Here is a 17712-nt window from a genome sequence, read left to right as displayed (position 1 = left end):
TTCATTTTCATTAAATTCTAAAAAGTCTTTCATTTCTTTCTTTATTTCTTCCTTGACTAGGTTATCATTGAGTAGAGCATTGTTCAATTTCCACGTGTATGTGGGCATTCTTCCCTTATTGTTATTGAAGACCAGTTTTAGGCCGTGGTGGTCCGATAGCTCGCATGGTATTATTTCTATCTTTCTGTACCTGTTGAGGCCCGTTTTTTGACCAATTATATGGTCAATTTTGGAGAAAGTACCATGAGGAGCTGAGAAGAAGGTATATCCTTTTGCTTTAGGATAGAATGTTTTATAAATATCCGTTAAGTCCATTTGGCTCATGACTTCTCTTAGTCTGTTGACATCGATGTTTAATTTCTGTTTCCATGATCTGTCCATTGATGAGAGTGGGGTGTTGAAATCTCCCACTATTATTGTGTGAGGTGCAATGTGTGTTTTGAGCTTTAGTAAGGTTTCTTTTACGTATGTAGGTGCCCTTGTATTTGGGGCATAGATATTTAGGATTGAGAGTTCATCTTGGTGGATTTTTCCTTTGATGAATATGAAGTGTCCTTCCTTATCTTTTTTGATGACTTTTAGTTGGAAATTGATTTTATTTGATATTAGAATGGCTACTCCAGCTTGCTTCTTCTGACCATTTGCTTGGAAAGTTGTTTTCCAGCCTTTCATTCTGAGGTAGTGTCTGTCTTTGTCTCTGAGGTGTGTTCCCTGTAGGCAGCAGAATGCAGGGTCCTCGTTGGTATCCAGTTTGTTAATCTATGTCTTTTTATTGGGGAGTTGAGGCCATTGATATTGAGAGATATTAAGGAATAGTGATTATTGCTTCCCGTTATATTCATATTTGGATGTAAGGTTATGTTTGTGTGCTTTCATTCTCTTTGTTTTGTTGCCAAGACGATTAGTTTCTTGCTTCTTCTAGGGTATAGCTTGCCTCCTTATGTTGGGCTTTACCATTTACTATCCTTTGTAGTGCTGGATTTGTAGAAAGATATTGTGTAAATTTGGTTTTGTCATGGAATATCTTGGTTTCCCCATCAATGTTAATTGAGAGTTTTGCTGGATACAGTAACTTGGGCTGGCATTTGTGTTCTCTTAGGGTCTGTATAACATCGGTCCAGGATCTTCTGGCCTTCATAGTTTCTGGCGAAAAGTCTGGTGTGATTCTGATAGGTCTGCCTTTATATGTTACTTGACCTTTTTCCCTTACTGCTTTCAATATTCTTTCTTTATTTTGTGCGTTTGGTGTTTTGACAATTATGTGACGAGAGGTGTTTCTTTTCTGGTCCAATCTATTTGGAGTTCTGTAGGCTTCTTGTATGTCTATGGGTATCTCTTTTTTTAGGTTAGGGAAGTTTTCTTCTATGATTTTGTTGAAGATATTTACTGGTCCTTTGAGCTGGGAGTCTTCACTCTCTTCTATACCTATTATCCTTAGGGTTGATCTTCTCATTGAGTCCTGGATTTCTTGTATCTTTTGGACCAGTAGCTTTTTCCGCTTTACATTATCCTTGACAGTTGAGTCAATGATCTCTATGGAATCTTCTGCTCCTGAGATTCTCTCTTCCATCTCTTGTATTCTGTTGGTGAAGCTTGTATCTACAGCTCCTTGTCTCTTCTTTTGGTTTTCTATATCCAGGGCAGTTTCCCTGTGTTCTTTCTTGATTGCTTCTATTTCCATTTTTAATTCCTTCAACTGTTTGATTGTGTTTTCCTGGAATTCTTTCAGGGATTTTTGTGTCTCCTCTCTATGGGTTTCTGCTTGTTTATTTATGTTGTCCTGGAATTCTTTCAGGCATTTTTGCGATTCCTCTCTGTAGGCTTCTACTTGTTCTCTAAGGGAGTTCTTCACGTCTTTCTTGAAGTCCTCGAGCATCATGATCAAAAACGATTTTGAAACTAGATCTTGCTTTTCTGGTGTGTTTGGATATTCCATGTTTGTTTTGATGGGAGAATTTGGCTCCGATGGTGCCATGTAGTCTTGGTTTCTGTTGCTTGGGTTCCTGCGCTTGCCTCTCGCCATCAGATTATCTCTAGTGTTACTTTGTTCTGCTATTTCTGACAGTGGCTAGACTCTCCTATAAGCCTGTGTGTCAGGAGTGCTGTAGACCTGTTTTCCTCTCTTTCAATCAGTTATGGGGACAGAGTGTTCTGCTTTCGGGCGTGTAGTTTTTCCTCTCTACAGGTCTTCAGCTGTTCCTGTGGGCCTGTGTCTTGAGTTCACCAGGCAGCTTTCTTGCAGCAGAAAATTTGGTCTTACGTGTGGTCCTGAGGCTCAAGTTCGCTCGTGGGGTGCTGCCCACGGGCTCTCTGCAGCGGCAGCAACCAGGAAGACCTGTGCCGCACCTTCCGGGAGCTTCAGTGCACCAGGTTTCCAGATGGTCTTTGGCTTTTTCCTCTGGCGTCCGAGATGTGTGTGCAGGGAGCAGTCTCTTCTGGTTTCCCAGGCTTGTCTGCCTCTCTGAGGGTTTAGCTCTCCCTCCCACGGGATTTGGGTGCAGAGAACTGTTTATCCGGTCTGTTTCCTTCAGGTTCCGGAGGTGTCTCAGGCAGGGGTCCTGCCGGTCCTGGGCCCTCCCCCACGGGAGCCCAGAGGCCTTATACAGTTTCCTCTTGGGCCAGGGATGTGAGCAGGGGTGAGCAGTGTTGGTGGTCTCTTCCGCTCTGCAGCCTCAGGAGTGCCCACCTGACCAGGCGGTTCGGTCTCTCTCTCACCGGGTCTGGGAGCAGAGAGCTGCTGCGGGCCAGGATCCGCGGGTGTGGGACTTCCGGTAAACACAGAATGTGCCCGGTCCTAGAGGAATTCTGCTTCCGTGTGTCCCAAGCTCACCAGGCAGTTTTCTTGCAGCAGAAAAGTTGGTCTTACCTGTGGTCCCGAGGCTCAGGTTCGCTCGTGGGGTGCTGCCCACGGGGTCTCTGCAGCGGCAGCCTCTCCCATGTTTTATATGTACTTTTTTCTCTAGATTTGGGAATTTTTCTGTGATTTCATTAAAGAGGCTGTGTGTTTCTTTTAGCATTACCTCTGCTCCTTTTTTTTAATCCCATAAATTCTTTTTTTTTTTTTTTTCATTAACTTGAGTATTTCTTATATACATTTCGAGTGTTATTCCCTTTCCCGGTTTCCAGGCAAACATCACCCTCCCCCCACCCCTTCTTTATGGGTGTTTCCCTCCCTATCCTCCCCCCCCTTGTCGCCCTCCCCCCAACAATCTAGTTCACTGGGGGTTCAGTCTTAGCAGGACCCAGGGCTTCCCCTTCCACTGGTGCTCTTACTAGGATATTCATTGCTACCTAAGAGGTCAGAGTCCAGGGTCAGTCCATGTAGAGTCTTTAGGTAGTGGCTTAGTCCCTGGAAGCTCTGGTTGCTTGGCATTGTTGTACATATGGGGTCTCGAGCCCCTTCAAGCTCTTCCAGTTCTTTCTCTGATTCCTTCAACGGGGGTCCTATTCTCAATTCAGTGGTTTGCTGCTGGCATACGCCTCTGTATTTGCTGTATTCTGGCTGTGTGTCTCGGGAGAGATCTACATCTGGCTCCTGTCGGCCTGCACTTCTTTGCTTCATCCATCTTGTCTAATTGGATGGCTGTATATACATGGGCCACATGTGGGGCAGGTTCTGAATGGGTGTTCCTTCTGTGTCTGTTTTAATCTTTGCCTCTCTATTCCCTGCCAAGGGTATTCTTGTTCCCCTTTTAAAGTAGGAGTGAAGCATTCTCATTTTGATCATCCGTCTTGCGTTTCATTTGTTCTAGGCATCTAGGGTAATTCAAGCATTTGGGCTAATAGCCCCTTATCAATGAGTGCATACTATGTGTGTTTTACTGTGATTGGGTTACCTCACTCAGGATGATATTTTCCAGCTCCAACTATTTGCCTACGAATTTCATAACGTCATTGTTTTTGATAGCTGAGTAATATTCCATTGTGTAGATGTACCACATTTTCTGTATCCATTCCTCTGTTGAAGGGCATCTGGGTTCTTTCCAGCTTCTGGCTATTATAAATAAGGCTGCGATGAACATAGTGGAGTACGTGACTTTTTTATATGTTGGGGCATCTTTTGGGTATATGCCCAAGAGAGGTATAGATGGATCCTCAGGCAGTTCAATGTCCAATTTTCTGAGGAACCTCCAGACTGATTTCCAGAATGGTTGTAGCAGTCTGCAATCCCACCAACAATGGAGGAGTGTTCCTCTTTCTCCGTATCCTCACCAGTATCTGCTGTCTGAGTTTTTGATCTTAGCCATTCTCACTGGTGTGAGGTGAAATCTCAGGGTTGTTTTGATTTGCATTTCCCTTATGACTAAAGATGTTGAACATTTCTTTAGGTGTTTCTCAGCCATTTGGCATTCCTCAGCTGTGAATTCTTTGTTTAGCTCTGAACCCCATTTTTTAATAGGGTTATTTGTCTCCCTACGGTCTAACTTCTTGAGTTCTTTGTATATTTTGGATATAAGGCCTCTATCTGTTGTAGGATTGGTTAAGATATTTTCCCAATCTGTTGGTTGCTGTTTTGTCCTAACCACAGTGTCCTTTGCCTTACAGAAGCTTTGCAGTTTCATGAGATCCCATTTGTCCATTCTTGATCTTAGAGCATAAGACATTGGTGTTTTGTTCAGGAAATTTTTTCCAGTGCCCATGTGTTCCAGATGCTCCCATAGTTTGTCTTCTATTAGTTTGAGTGTATCTGGTTTGATGTGGAGGTCCTTGATCCACTTGGACTTAAGCTTTGTACAGGGTGATAAGCATGGATCGATCTGCATTCTTCTACATGTTGACCTCCAGTTGAACCAGCACCATTTGCTGAAAATGCTGTCTTTTTTCCATTGGATGGTTGTGGCTCCTTTGTCAAAAATCAAGTGCCCATAGGTGTTCGGGTTCATTTCTGGGTCTTTAATTCTGTTCCATTGGTCTATCTGTCTGTCTTTGTACCAATACCATGCAGTTTTTATCACTATTGCTCTGTAATATTGCTTGAGTTCAGGGATAATGATTCCCCCTGAAGTCCTTTTATTGTTGAGGATAGTTTTAGCTATCCTGGGTTTTTTGTCATTCCAGATGAATTTGCAAATTGTTCTGTCTAACTCTTTGAAGAAATGGATTGGTATTTTGATGGGGATTGCATTGAATCTGTAGATCGCTTTTGGTAAAATGGCCATTTTTACTATATTAATCCTGCTAATCCATGAGCATGGGAGATCTTTCCATCTTCTGAGGACTTCTTCAATTTCTTTCTTCAGAGTCTTGAAGTTCTCATTGTACAAATCTTTTACTTGCTTGGTTAAAGTCACACCGAGGTACTTTATATTATTTGGGTCTATTATGAAGGGTGTCGTTTCCCTAATTTCTTTCTCGGCTTGTTTCTCTTTTGTGTAGAGGAAGGCTACTGATTTATTTGAGTTAATTTTATACCCAGCCACTTTGCTGAAGTTGTTTATCAGCTTTAGTAGTTCTCTGGTGGAACTTTTGGGATCACTTAAATAAACTATCATATCATCTGCAAATAGTGATATTTTGACCTCTTCTTTTCCAATCTGTTTCCCCTTGACCTCCTTTTGTTGTCTGATTGCTCTGGCTAGAACTTCAAGAACTATATTGAATAATTAGGGGGAGAGTGGGCAGCCTTGTCTAGTCCCTGATTTTAGTGGGATTGCTTCAAGTTTCTCTCCATTTAGTTTAATGTTAGCAACTGGTTTGCTGTATATGGCTTTTACTATGTTTAGGTATGGGCCTTGAATTCCTATTCTTTCCAGGACTTTTATCATGAAGGGGTGTTGAATTTTGTCAAATGCTTTCTCAGCATCTAATGAAATGATCATGTGGTTTTGTTCTTTCAGTTTGTTTATATAATGGATCACGTTGATGGTTTTCCGTATATTAAACCATCCCTGCATGGCTGGGATGAGGCCTACTTGATCATGGTGGATGATTGTTTTGATGTGCTCTTGGATTCAGTTTGCCAGAATTTTATTGAGTATTTTTGGGTCGATATTCATAAGGGAGATTGGTCTGAAGTTCTCTTTCTTTGTTGGGTCTTTGTGTGGTTTAGGTATAAGAGTAATTGTGGCTTCATAGAAGGAATTCGGTAGTGCTCCATCTGTTTCAATTTTGTGGAATAGTTTGGATAATATTGGTATGAGGTCTTCTATGAAGGTCTGATAGAATTCTGCACTAAACCCGTCTGGACCTGGGCTCTTTTTGGTTGGGAGACCTTTAATGACTGCTTGTATTTCCTTAGGAGTTATGGGGTTGTTTAACTGGTTTATCTGTTCCTGATTTAACTTCGGTACCTGGTATCTGTCTAGGAAATTGTCCATTTCCTGCAGATTTTCAAGTTTTGTTGAATATAGGCTTTTATAGTAAGATCTGATGATTTTTTTGAATTTCCTCTGAATCTGTAGTTATGTCTCCCTTTTCATTTCTGATTTTGTTAATTTGGACACACTCTCTGTGTCCTCTCGTTAGTCTGGCTAAGGGTTTATCTATCTTGTTGATTTTCTCAAAGAACCAACTTTTGGTTCTGTTGATTCTTTCTATGGTCCTTTTTGTTTCTACTTGGTTGATTTCAGCTCTGAGTTTGATTATTTCCTGCCTTCTACTCCTCCTGGGTGTATTTGCTTCTTTTTGTTCTAGAACTTTTAGGTATGCTGTCAAGCTGCTGACATATGCTCTTTCCTGTATCTTTCTGCAGGCACTCAGCGCTATAACTTTTCCTCTTAGCACAGCTGTCATTGTGTCCTATAAGTTTGGGTATGTTGTACCTTCATTTTCATTAAATTCTAAAAAGTTTTTAATTTCTTTCTTTATTTCTTCCTTGACCGGGTTATCATTGAGTAAAGCATTGTTCAATTTCCATGTATATGTGGGCATTCTTCCCTTATTGTTATTGAAGACCAGCTTTAGGCCGTGGTGGTCCGATAGCATGCATGGGATTATTTCTATCTTTCTGTACCTGTTGAGGCCCGTTTTTTGACCAACTATATGGTCAGTTTTGGAGAAAGTACCATGAGGAGCTGAGAAGAAGGAACATCCTTTTGCTTTAGGGTGGAATGTTTTGTAAATATCTGTTAAGTCCATTTGGCTCATGACTTCTCTTAGTCTGTCTACATCTCTGTTTAATTTCTGTTTCCATGATCTGTCCATTGATGAGAGTGGGGTGTTGAAGTCTCCTACTATTATTGTGTGAGGTGCAATGTGTGTTTTGAGCTTTAGTAAGGTTTCTTTTAAGTATGTAGGTGCCCTTGTATTTGGGGCATAGATATTTAGGATAGAGAGTTCATCTTGGTGGATTTTTCCTTTGATGAATATGAAGTGTCCTTCCTTATCTTTTTTGATGACTTTTAGTTGGAAATTGATTTTATTTGATATTAGAATGGCTACTCCAGCTTGCTTCTTCTGACCATTTGCTTGGAAAATTGTTTTCCAGCCTTTCACTCTGAGGTAGTGTCTGTCTTTGTCTCTGAGGTGTGTTCCCTGTAGGCAGCAGAATGCAGGGTCCTCGTTGCGTATCCAGTTTGTTAATCTATGTCTTTTTATTGGGGAGTTGAGGCCATTGATGTTGAGGGATATTAAGGAATAGTGATTATTGCTTCCTGTTATATTCATATTTGGATGTGAGGTTATGTTTGTGTGCTATTCTTCTCTTTCTTTTGTTGCCAAGACGATTAGTTTCTTGCTTCTTCTAGGGTATAGCTTGCCTCCTTATGTTGGGCTTTACCATTTATTATCCTTTAGTGCTGGATTTGTAGAAAGATATTTTGTAAATTTGATTTTGTCATGGAATATCTTGGTTTTTCCATCTATGTTAATTGAGAGTTTTGCTGGATACAGTAACCTGGGCTGGCACTTGTGTTCTCTTAGGGTCTGTATGACATCTGTCCAGGATCTTGTGGCTTTCATAGTTTCTGGCGAAAAGTCTGGTGTGATTCTGATAGGTCTGCCTTTATATGTTACTTGACCTCTTTCCCTTACTGCTTTTAATATTCTTTCGTTATTTTGTGCGTTTGGTGTTTTGACTATTATGTGACGGGAGGTGTTTCTTTTCTGGTCCAATCTATTTGGATTTCTGTAGGCTTCTTGTTTGACTATGGGTATCTCTTTTTTTAGGTTAGGGAAGTTTTCTTCTATGATTTTGTTGAAGATATTTACTGGTCCTTTGAGCTGGGAGTCTTCACTCTCTTCTATACCTATTATCCTTAGGTTTGATCTTCTCATTGAGTCCTGGATTTCCTGTATGTTTTGGACCAGTAGCTTTTTCTGCTTTACATTATCTTTGACAGTTGAGTCAATGATTTCTATGGAATCTTCTGCTCCTGAGATTCTCTCTTCCATCTCTTAAATTCTGTTGGTGAAGCTCGTATCTACAGCTCCTGGTCTCTTCTTTTGGTTTTCTATATCCAGGGTTGTTTCCATGTGTTCTTTCTTGATTGCTTCTATTTCCATTTTTTAATTCCTTCAACTGTTTGATTGTGTTTTCCTGGAATTCTTTCAGGGATTTTTGCGATTCCTCACTGTAGGCTTCTACTTGTTCTCTAAGGGAGTTCTTCATGTCTTTCTTGAAGTCCTCCACCATCATGATCAAATATGATTTTTAAACTAGATCTTGCTTTTCTATTGTGTTTGGATTTTCCGTGTTTGCTTTGGTGGGAGACTTGGGCTCCGATGATGCCATGTAGTCTTGGTTTCTGTTGCTTGGGTTCCTGCGCTTGCCTTTTGCCATCAGATTATCTCTAGTGTTACTTTCTTCTGCTATTTCTGACAGTGGCTAGACTGTCCTATAAGCCTGTGTGTCAGGAGTGCTTTAGACCTGTTTTCCTGTTTTCTTTCAGCCAGTTATGGGGGACAGAGTGTTCTGCTTTCGGGCGTGTAGTTTTCCTATCTACAGGTCTTAAACTGTTCCTGTGGGCCTGTGTCTGGAGTTCACCAGGCAGCTCACTTGCAGCAGAAAAGTTGGTCTTACCTGTGGTCCCGAGGCTCAAGTTTGCTGGTGGGGTGTTTTCCTCTGCCTTCAGAGATTTGTGCAGAGTGCAGTCTCTTCTGGTTTCCCAGTCACGTCTGCCTCTCTGTAGGTTTAGCTCTCCTTCCCACGGGATTTGGGTGCAGCGAACTGTTTATCCGGTCTGTCCTTTCAGGTTCCGGCTGTGTCTCAGGCGCAGGGGTCCTGTGGCTCCTGGGCCCTCCCCCACGGGAACCCAGAAGCCGTATACAGTTTCCTCTTGGGCCAGGGATGTGGGCAGGGTGGGCAGTGTTGGTGGTCTCTTCCGCTCTGCAGCCTCAGGAGTGCCCACCTTACCAGGCGGTGAGGTCTGTCTCTCACGGGGTCTGGGAGCAGAGAGCTGCTGCGGGCCGGGATCTGCTGGTTTGGGACTCCCGGTAAAACCAATCCCATAAATTCTTAGGTCTGGACTCTTGAGTATATCTCAGTCTTCCTGTACATATTGGTTGTTTTAAGTAATATTGCTCATATATGTATTAGTTTTACTGCTGTGAACAGACACCATGACCAAGGCAACTCTTAATAAAGGGAGTGGCCTACAGATTCAGAGGTTCAGTCCATTATCATCAGTGTGGGATCACAGCAGTACCCAGGTAGGCATGGTGCAGGAGGAGCTGACAGCTCTACATCTTCATCTGAAGACTGGCTCCTGCATGGTTAGGAGGGAAGATCTCATTGCCCACCTCCACAGTGACGCACTTCCTCCACCAAGGCCACACCTACTCCACCAAGGCCACACCTCCTAATAGTGCTGCTCCCTAGGCCAAGCATATTCAAATCTCCACATGTTTGTTTGTTTGTGTGTGTGTGTGTGTGTGTGTGTGTATGTATGTATGTATACATATGCATATATATATGATTGTATTATTTTTCCGTTCTTGAAATTCATTCTGTTGCATAGTGTTGTCTATTGATGATGATTTCTGATGTAATTTTTATTTGATTAATCATTTCTTCCATTTCCAGCATTTTTGTTGGGTCTTTTTCATAGTTTCAGTTTCCTCAGTTGAACTTTTCTTACACATTTTGGTCTTTTGGCTCCAATTTACTATTTCGTTCATTTTGAAGATTGTCTTGTCAAAGTTTCTGATGGATTTCTTTAGTTTGTGTGTTTGTTTGTTTGATCGTTCAGTATAGTTACTGATTTTTTTTAAGTAGGACTATAAATTCTTTATTAGTATTCCAGCTATTTCAGCAGTTCCTGCCTTCTTTTATGAGGGCACTGGGAGGTCCAGGATGGGCTGTGGTATACAGTTGTATTATCCTTTTTGTGGAGTTTTGCACGTCTGTAGAATGAGTTTATTTTGTAGTTTTAATTTTTTCTTCTTTCGCTCTTTAGCTGTTTGTTTTCTGTGAGTTCTAGAGAGAGGGGTACCCTGACTCACGTTTGTTTCCAGGCTGTTTATGGTGGGGAGACAGTGTTATGGCTCGCTTTCCATCGGCAGACTTTGGTTTGTACAGCTGTAGGAGAACCTTTTCATTACACTTGTTGTGGTCAGAGATAGCAGCTTCATTATTAGTTAAAGTCTGATTATAGATTTATTTTAGAGCTGGGTATATTAGTATTTGAGTAGCAAGGTATGGGAGAAATAGGGAAAGAAGAGAGAGGATACTGTGTATCTGAGAAGCTGTGTGTATGGCTGAGGGTATGACAGGGACTAAGGGGACTATTATAGATGTAGAAGAGAAGGTGGGTGGTTGAGAAAAATGACAAGAGCTATTAAGGACAATTCTGGTAAGATAAAAAACTTAGTGGGTTAACAACTAATACACAAGTTTGTAAGTATAATTGCATAAGAAATAATAATGGGAGAAAATAAACTACTAATGTTAGAGAAAAAGACAAAAGCAAAAATAAAGATACAACTAACTAAAATAAAAAAATGACAAAGAATGAAAACATACAAATAAACCAACCATCCAACCAGCTGAAAAACCCACCAGACAAATTGGAAGAAAAGCCAGTCATGGTGGCATACATCTCCCTCCAACCCTTCAGGAACAGTTCCCAAACAGCTGAGGAATGAGTGACTGACTCAGTGAAGTTTTTATTAAATCCGCAGAAGTAAAGACCATTTTCTGAGGAGGGACTGAGGGACGGGGCCAGCAAGAACAGGTAGTCAGGCTACCAAAGGAAGGACAGGGTATGGGTTGAAAATACAGAAACCAGTGCTGGACTGGGCTGACCACAAGAGCCCCAGCTTCAGGGTCCATCACCAGGACCAGACAGCTTCTGAGAACTTAGGCCAGCACTGGGAAGGTTCAGTGGTGGTGGTTCTACCAGCACAGCAGAAAGTTTGGTGTCACCAAAGGCATCATTCATGTGTCTCAAGCACTGCAGGCCGATGATGGACTGAACATCTGCCTTGTCCTCAGTCAGCTTATTGAACTCTTTGAACATGTGGCCCACATCCTGGGCAAACTCCTGGGGGGAGCTATAAGGAGGTGACAGCTTCTCTTGGAGACAAGCACGAATCAAGGTCAGGTCTAGGGTACCACCAGGCTGCTCCATGGAGAATGTAGAGTTGGTAGCCAGCTGATGCAAGGGGCCGCACGGTTCATGGCAGAAAAAGGCCAGCAGAACACGTTCACATTTCCGCTGGTTGGCTGATGAGAGTTTAGCTACCATACCAGTGTTATCTGCTCCATCCAGGCTAAGGCTTCCATCTTCCTCCTTTAGGTCAGGGAGCACGTGGCAGAGTGAGCAACTCTATTCCTCCCCTGGAACATCCTGCAGGAAAGGGAGGTGACAATCCAGGTGATAGCAAAACTCGCACTGGTTGCACATGACCAGGTCACCTTGCTTCTGGCAGACACGGCAGATAGTGTCACTGTCATCCAGGATACCTGGCCTACTTACTGGGGCTGAGGTAACCTCAGGAGCTACCATCTCCAAGCCTGAGCTGGTACTGCCACTAGGTGAAGTTAGACGAGGTCTCTGAGCACCAGGGCCTTCAGTCAGAGCCATCAACACAGGCTTGGTTTCAGGCCCCTCAGGGGCACAGGAGGGGCTCCAATAGCAGCTTCTGTCTCCTTCCTTGACTATGGCCATGCCAGGCAGGGGTGGGGCACGAAGGGCTCTTAGTGGCACAGACCCAGCCTGGCCAGCGGCTGCTGCAGCAGCACCACGTTCAATAACAATCAGATTGTAGTCCTCAGTGGTGCTTCCAGGAAAGACCTGGAAGACTGGTGGCTGGCTATCAGAGGTGAGATCCAGATCTAGGCGTTCAAGGCTCACATGTGGCACCTTCCTCATGAGGCCACTTACTTCTCCCTCACCAGAGTGGGACCGCTTCATGCCTCATACATGTGGCTCTGCACTTGAGTATGGATCATCTGACCCAAAGCCATAGCCCTCTTGTCCTTCCATGGGCTGGCTACTGCCAGAATCTTGCTTGCTTAGGTGGCCTGGGGCTCTTGGAGGAGCCATGGGCCCAGGATCCGTGGAGTTTGTACCAGGACGCTTAGCCACAATCTTTCCAAAGGCTTCAGCACTCTTGGTCCAGGTATTGAGATCCCACTGAAACTTCATCTCACCATGAGGCTCCACAGGATCCACAATCATTTTGAGGGCTTGATGCAGCAGGAAATAAATCAGCTTCTTAGAAAGCAAGAGGGCTGTATTGTTATTACTCTCCAAAGCCCAAGAGGCAAAGTGCAAAATGTGTTCCTGGTGCTTCTGGATTTTGGTCATGGTCCAGTGCTGGCACTCCAGATGTTCCTGCTGACCCTCAGTCACCTTCTGGGCATCATTGACCAGAACTCCCCTTGCTTATTCATCTCCTTCATGATCTGCAGAATGGCCATCTTGACATCAACCTCCACTCGCTTCTGCACATCAGACACCTGGCGGATGGAGCTTCGAACCTCCTTGGTGTTTTTCTGCAGTGTGGCATGTTTGTCCCCAAGACGATTCACCAGTGAAGCCAAGAGTTTATGTTGGTTCCTCACTGCATCTTCCAAGTTCTTGTGAGCACTGAGTTGGCAGTCCCGGCAAGTGAGCATGTCACAGCTCTCACAGAACAGCATAAGGGGTTCATGCTTGTGCACATTACAATAGACTGTTCTTTCTCTATCCCGAGTCCTAGCAGGACCCATGGAGCGCACAGTGTGATCCTTGGTGTATTTCACCCGCTGGTGAGCCTCCACACAGGTCTCACACAGTGGTTCAGAGCACTCCACATAATAGCTAGTGGCTGGGGCATTATCTTCACAGCTAGTGCAGTACTGGTTAGCATCCTGGGAATCAGAAGAGGCCTTACTGCCACTATCACACATAAAACAATTCTCCACGATGTCTTTGGAGTAGCACTGTTGTTTGCACACTGGACAATCCACTATAGCGCCGTCGCCCGCCGAGCCGCCATCCCTTGAATTATTAGCTGCAAGCGGGTGTAGCGGGGCCAAGGCAGGCACTACAGGTCAAATGCAGGCAGGGCAGCAGCCGAGGATCCTGCTCAGGGGTGGCACGCATCTTTAATCCTAGCACTCGAGGTAGGGTAGGAGAACCTCCTTTGTGCAGTCAGTACCGCCCTCATCTACATGGCAAGTCTCTGGCCATCCAGTTAGCCTTGTCCTGAAAGAGCAAAACTCATGCTAGCTAGTTTTATGTCAACTGCATACAACCTATAGTCATCCTGAGAGGATGGAACACTTAGAATTCCTCCAGACCAGGCTGTACTGTAAGCAGACAAACCTGTCGGCACTTTAGTACTTACTGACTGACGAGAGAGGGTCAGTCTACTGTGGGTGGTACTGCTCTTGGGCTGGTGGTCTTAGGTTCTATAAGGAAGCAGACTGAGCAAGCAAGCCGTGATGAACAAGCCAGTAAGCAGCACTCCTCCATGGCCTCTGCATCAGCTCCTGCCGCTAGGTTCTTCCTCCGCCCAAGTTCCTGCCCTGACTTCCTACAGTGATGAACTGTGATATGGAAAAATAAGCCAAATAAATCCCTTTCTCTCCAAGTCGCTTTTGGTTATGATGTTTCATCAAAGCAATAGTAACCCTAATTAGGGCAAAAATTGGTACCAGGACGGGGTATTTCCGTGACAGACCTGACCATGTTTTGGGAGGATTGTTGAAGGGTTTTGAAACTTTGGGATAGAAGTCATTGAGTGTTCAGAGCTCAATAGGCTGTTGGGGAGAAGCTCGGAAGGTTAAGAATGTTGAGAGCAATGTAGATAATGGAGGCCTGGGTTACAGAGTCTCAGAGGAAAGCAAAAACTACAAGGTCGTTTGTGCGAAGAATCTGTACTGTCTGGTTAGTTGGAGCTGAAGAATTTTTGGTGATTAACAAGATGGGGGTTGCATTGAATCTGTAGATTACCTATGGTAGGATGGCCATTTTTTTTTCTTTTTCTTTTTCTTTTTTTCTTTTTTTTCTTTTTCTTTTTTCTTTTTTTTCGGAGCTGGGGACTGAACCCAGGGCCTTGCGCTTGCTAGGCAAGCGCTCTACCGCTGAGCTAAATCCCCAACCCCTAGGATGGCCATTTTTAATAATCTTACCATTCCATATACACGGCAGATCTTTATATCTTCTGCTATCTTTCTACAGTGTCCTTAAAGGTTTTGTGGTTTTGTTTAATTTTCCTTTTCATACAAGTCTTTAATTTGCTTGGTTAGAGTTATCCTGAGATAGTTTATATTATTTGAGGTTATTATGAAAAATGTTGTTTCTCTAATTTCTTTCTCAGCCTTTTTGCCATTTGTATATAGGAAGGCTATTGATTTTTTTCGTTTTGTAGCTTTTGTGTCCAGCTACATTGCTGAAAGTGTTTATCAGTAGGAATTTCCTAGTAGAATTTGTAGGTCACTTATGTATACGATCATATCATCTGCAAATAATGATAGTTTGACTTCTTCCTTTCTAATTTGTATCCCCTTGATCTCCTTTTGTTGTCTTATTGCTTTAGCAAAGATTTTAAGTATTGTATTGACAATGTATTAAGAATGGACAGCCTTGTCTTACCGTTGATTGGTGGAATTGTTTTGAGTTTCTCTTACCATTCCATATACTCCATATATTCCATTTAAGTTGGAGTTGGCCATGGGCTTGCTGCAAGCTGCCATTATTGTGTTTATCATTAAAGGGGCGTTGGATTTTGTCAAAGGTCTTTTCTGCATGTAATGAGATGATCATAAGTTTTTTTTTATATCAGCTTGTTTATATTGTGGATTGTATTTATTGATTTTTGTATATTGAATTGTCCCTAAATCTTTGAGATGATGTATACTTGATCATTGTTGGTCCTTTTGATGTTCTTGGATTTGGTTCACATTTTTCTTTTTCCTCTGAGACAAAATTTCTTTGCATAGCAGTGGCTGTCTTAGAGCTCTGTAGACTAGGCTGGCCTTGAACTCAGAGAGAAATGCCTGCCTCTGCCTCTGACTCCTGAGTGCTGGTATTAAAGGCATGCATCACAATGGCACAGCTGGTTTGCAAGTATTTTATTGATGCTCTTTGCATAAGGGAAGTTGGTCTGTAAGTCTCTTTCTTTGTTGAGACTTTATGTGGTTTGGAAATCACAGTAATTGTGGCCTCAGAAAATAAATTGGGCCGTGTACTTTCTGGTTTTGTTTTGTGAAATAATTTGAGGAGTGTTGGAATTAACTCTTCATTGAAAGTCTGTTAGAATTAGGTGTTAAAACCATCTGCCCCTGCACTTTTTGGTAGGAAACTTTTAATGAGTGCTTCTGTTTCACCAGGGGTTATAGATTTGTTTAAGTTGCTTATCTGATCTTGTTTTAACTTGGTTAAGTGGTATGTATCAAGAAAATTATCCATTTCTTTTAGACAGGTTTTTAAAGTATGTCCTTATGATTGTTACATTTTCTTTGTGTTTATTGTTATAGCTCCATTTTCATTTCTAATTTTGTTCATTTGGGTATTCTCTCTCTACCTTTTAGTTAATTTGAATATGGTTTTGTCAGTTTTACTGATTTTCTCAAAGAACTTTCTTTCATTGACTAATTGTATTGTTTCTTTGTTTTTATTTTATTGAATTCAGCCCTGAGTTTGATTATCTATTACCATCTACTTCTTTTGGGTATGATTTTTTTCTTTTTGTTATAGAGCTTTCAGGTGTGCTGTTAAGTCACTAGTATGAGATCTCGCCACTTTTTTTTTCTTTTTTTTGGTAGACACTTAGCTAATTTAGCTTTTAGAACTGCCATTATTATAGCCCATAAATTTGGTATGTTATATATTAATGTTCACTCAATTATAGAAAGTATTTAATTTTTTAATTTATGTCTTGATCCATTTTTTATTCAGTAAGAATTTGGTTTCCATGAATTTTCAAGATTCCTGTTATTTCTTTTGTTGTTGATATCCAGCTTCGAGCACAGTGGTCAGAAAGGATGCAAGGTATTATTTCAATTTTCTTGTATCTGTTTAGACTTGTTTTGTGTCTTAGTATGTGGTTTATTTTGGAGAAAGTACCATGAGGTGCAGTGCAGAAGGTATATTCTTCTGTGATTGGGCAAAATGTTCTGTAAATATCTGTTAGGTTCATTTGGTTTATAATGTTTGTTACCTCCAGTATTTCTCTGTTTAGTTTTTGACTGGATGACTTGTCCATTGTCGAGAGTGGGGTACTGAAGTGTCCTAGCAACAGCGTGTGAGAGTCAATATGTGTTTTAAGCTGTAGTTGTGTTTCTTTTTAAATTTGGGTCCCCCATGTTTGGTGCATAGATGTTAAGAATTGTAGTGCCCTCTTGGTGGATTTTTCCTTTGATGAGTATGTAGTATTTTTCCCTATCTCTTCTTATTAGTTTTGGTTTGAAGTATAAGTTATTCAGATATTAAAATGTCTACACAAACTTGCTGCTTATGTTTATTTGTTTGGTATATCTTGTACATCCTTTTACCCCGAGGTTATGTCTGTTCTTGACACTGTTTCTTATATGTAGCAAAAGTCTGGATCCATGTTTTTCATTCTATGATTTTTACTGGGGAATTGAGGTCACTGATACTGAGAGTTGTCAATGAGCAGTGTTTGTTGATTCCAGTTATTTTGCTGTTGCTATGGTTTGTGTGTGTGTGTGTGTGTGTGTGTGTGTGTGTGTGTGTGTGTTTCATCGCCTATGCTTTGCTGGTCTTGGATTATTTATTCCCTATGTTTTTTTGGATATGGTTAAACCACTTTAGGTTGACGTTTTTCCTTCTAGTGCCTTCTCGGGGGTGGGTAGTAGATACTACTTAAATTTGGTGTGTGTGTGTGTGTGTGTGTGTGTGTGTGTGTGTGTGTGTATGTGTGTGTGTGTGTGTGTGTGTGTGTGTATGTGTGTGTGTGTGTTATTTCCACCTATTATGATTGAAAGTTTTCTGGGTATAGTAGTATGGGCTGGCATACGTGGGCTCTTAGAGTCTTATCTGTCAAGGTTCTTCTGGCTTTTAAAGTCTCCATTGAAAAGTTAGGTGTAATTCTAATAAGTCTGCCATTATACATTATTTGGTCTTTTTTCCTCTTATGGTTCTTATTATTCTTCCTTTGTTCCGTATGCTTGGTGTTGGATTATCATGTGCGGGGGACTTTCTTTTCTGGGCCAGTCCATTTGTTGCTTTCCATGCTTCTTACACCTTAGTAGGTGTCTCATTCTTTAGGTTGGGGGGATTTTCTTATATGATTTTGTTGATTTTCATTTTCTGTTCCTTTTTTCTGGGTTTCCTCTTTCTCTATTCTTTTTATTCTTAGATTTGGTCTTTTTACAATGTC

At 41.9% G+C, this 17712-nt stretch overlaps 1 protein-coding gene and 1 pseudogene across 5 annotated transcripts in view; one reads left to right on the top strand and one right to left on the bottom strand.

Moving 5' to 3' along the window:
* Dtwd2 (DTW motif tRNA-uridine aminocarboxypropyltransferase 2) overlaps window positions 1-17712 on the top strand; it is a 99159-nt gene that overhangs the window by 57305 nt on the left and 24142 nt on the right. The window contains exon 5 of one of the 5 annotated variants that reach the window (XM_087593099.1): window positions 16269-16361. Within the exon in view, the coding sequence (XP_087449225.1) occupies window positions 16269-16271 (3 nt within the window). The 3' untranslated portion in view covers window positions 16272-16361. 5 annotated transcript variants of the gene reach the window in all.
* LOC103694209 (transcription intermediary factor 1-beta pseudogene) lies at window positions 11199-13128 on the bottom strand (annotated as a pseudogene).

This window comes from Rattus norvegicus, chromosome 18 (assembly GCF_021556685.1).
Source record: "Rattus norvegicus strain SHRSP/BbbUtx chromosome 18, alternate assembly SHRSP_T2T, whole genome shotgun sequence".
Classification (NCBI taxonomy): domain Eukaryota; kingdom Metazoa; phylum Chordata; class Mammalia; order Rodentia; family Muridae; genus Rattus; species Rattus norvegicus.
The sequence above is the reverse complement of the archived record's forward strand: the minus strand, read 5'-3'. Positions and strand labels throughout refer to the sequence as shown.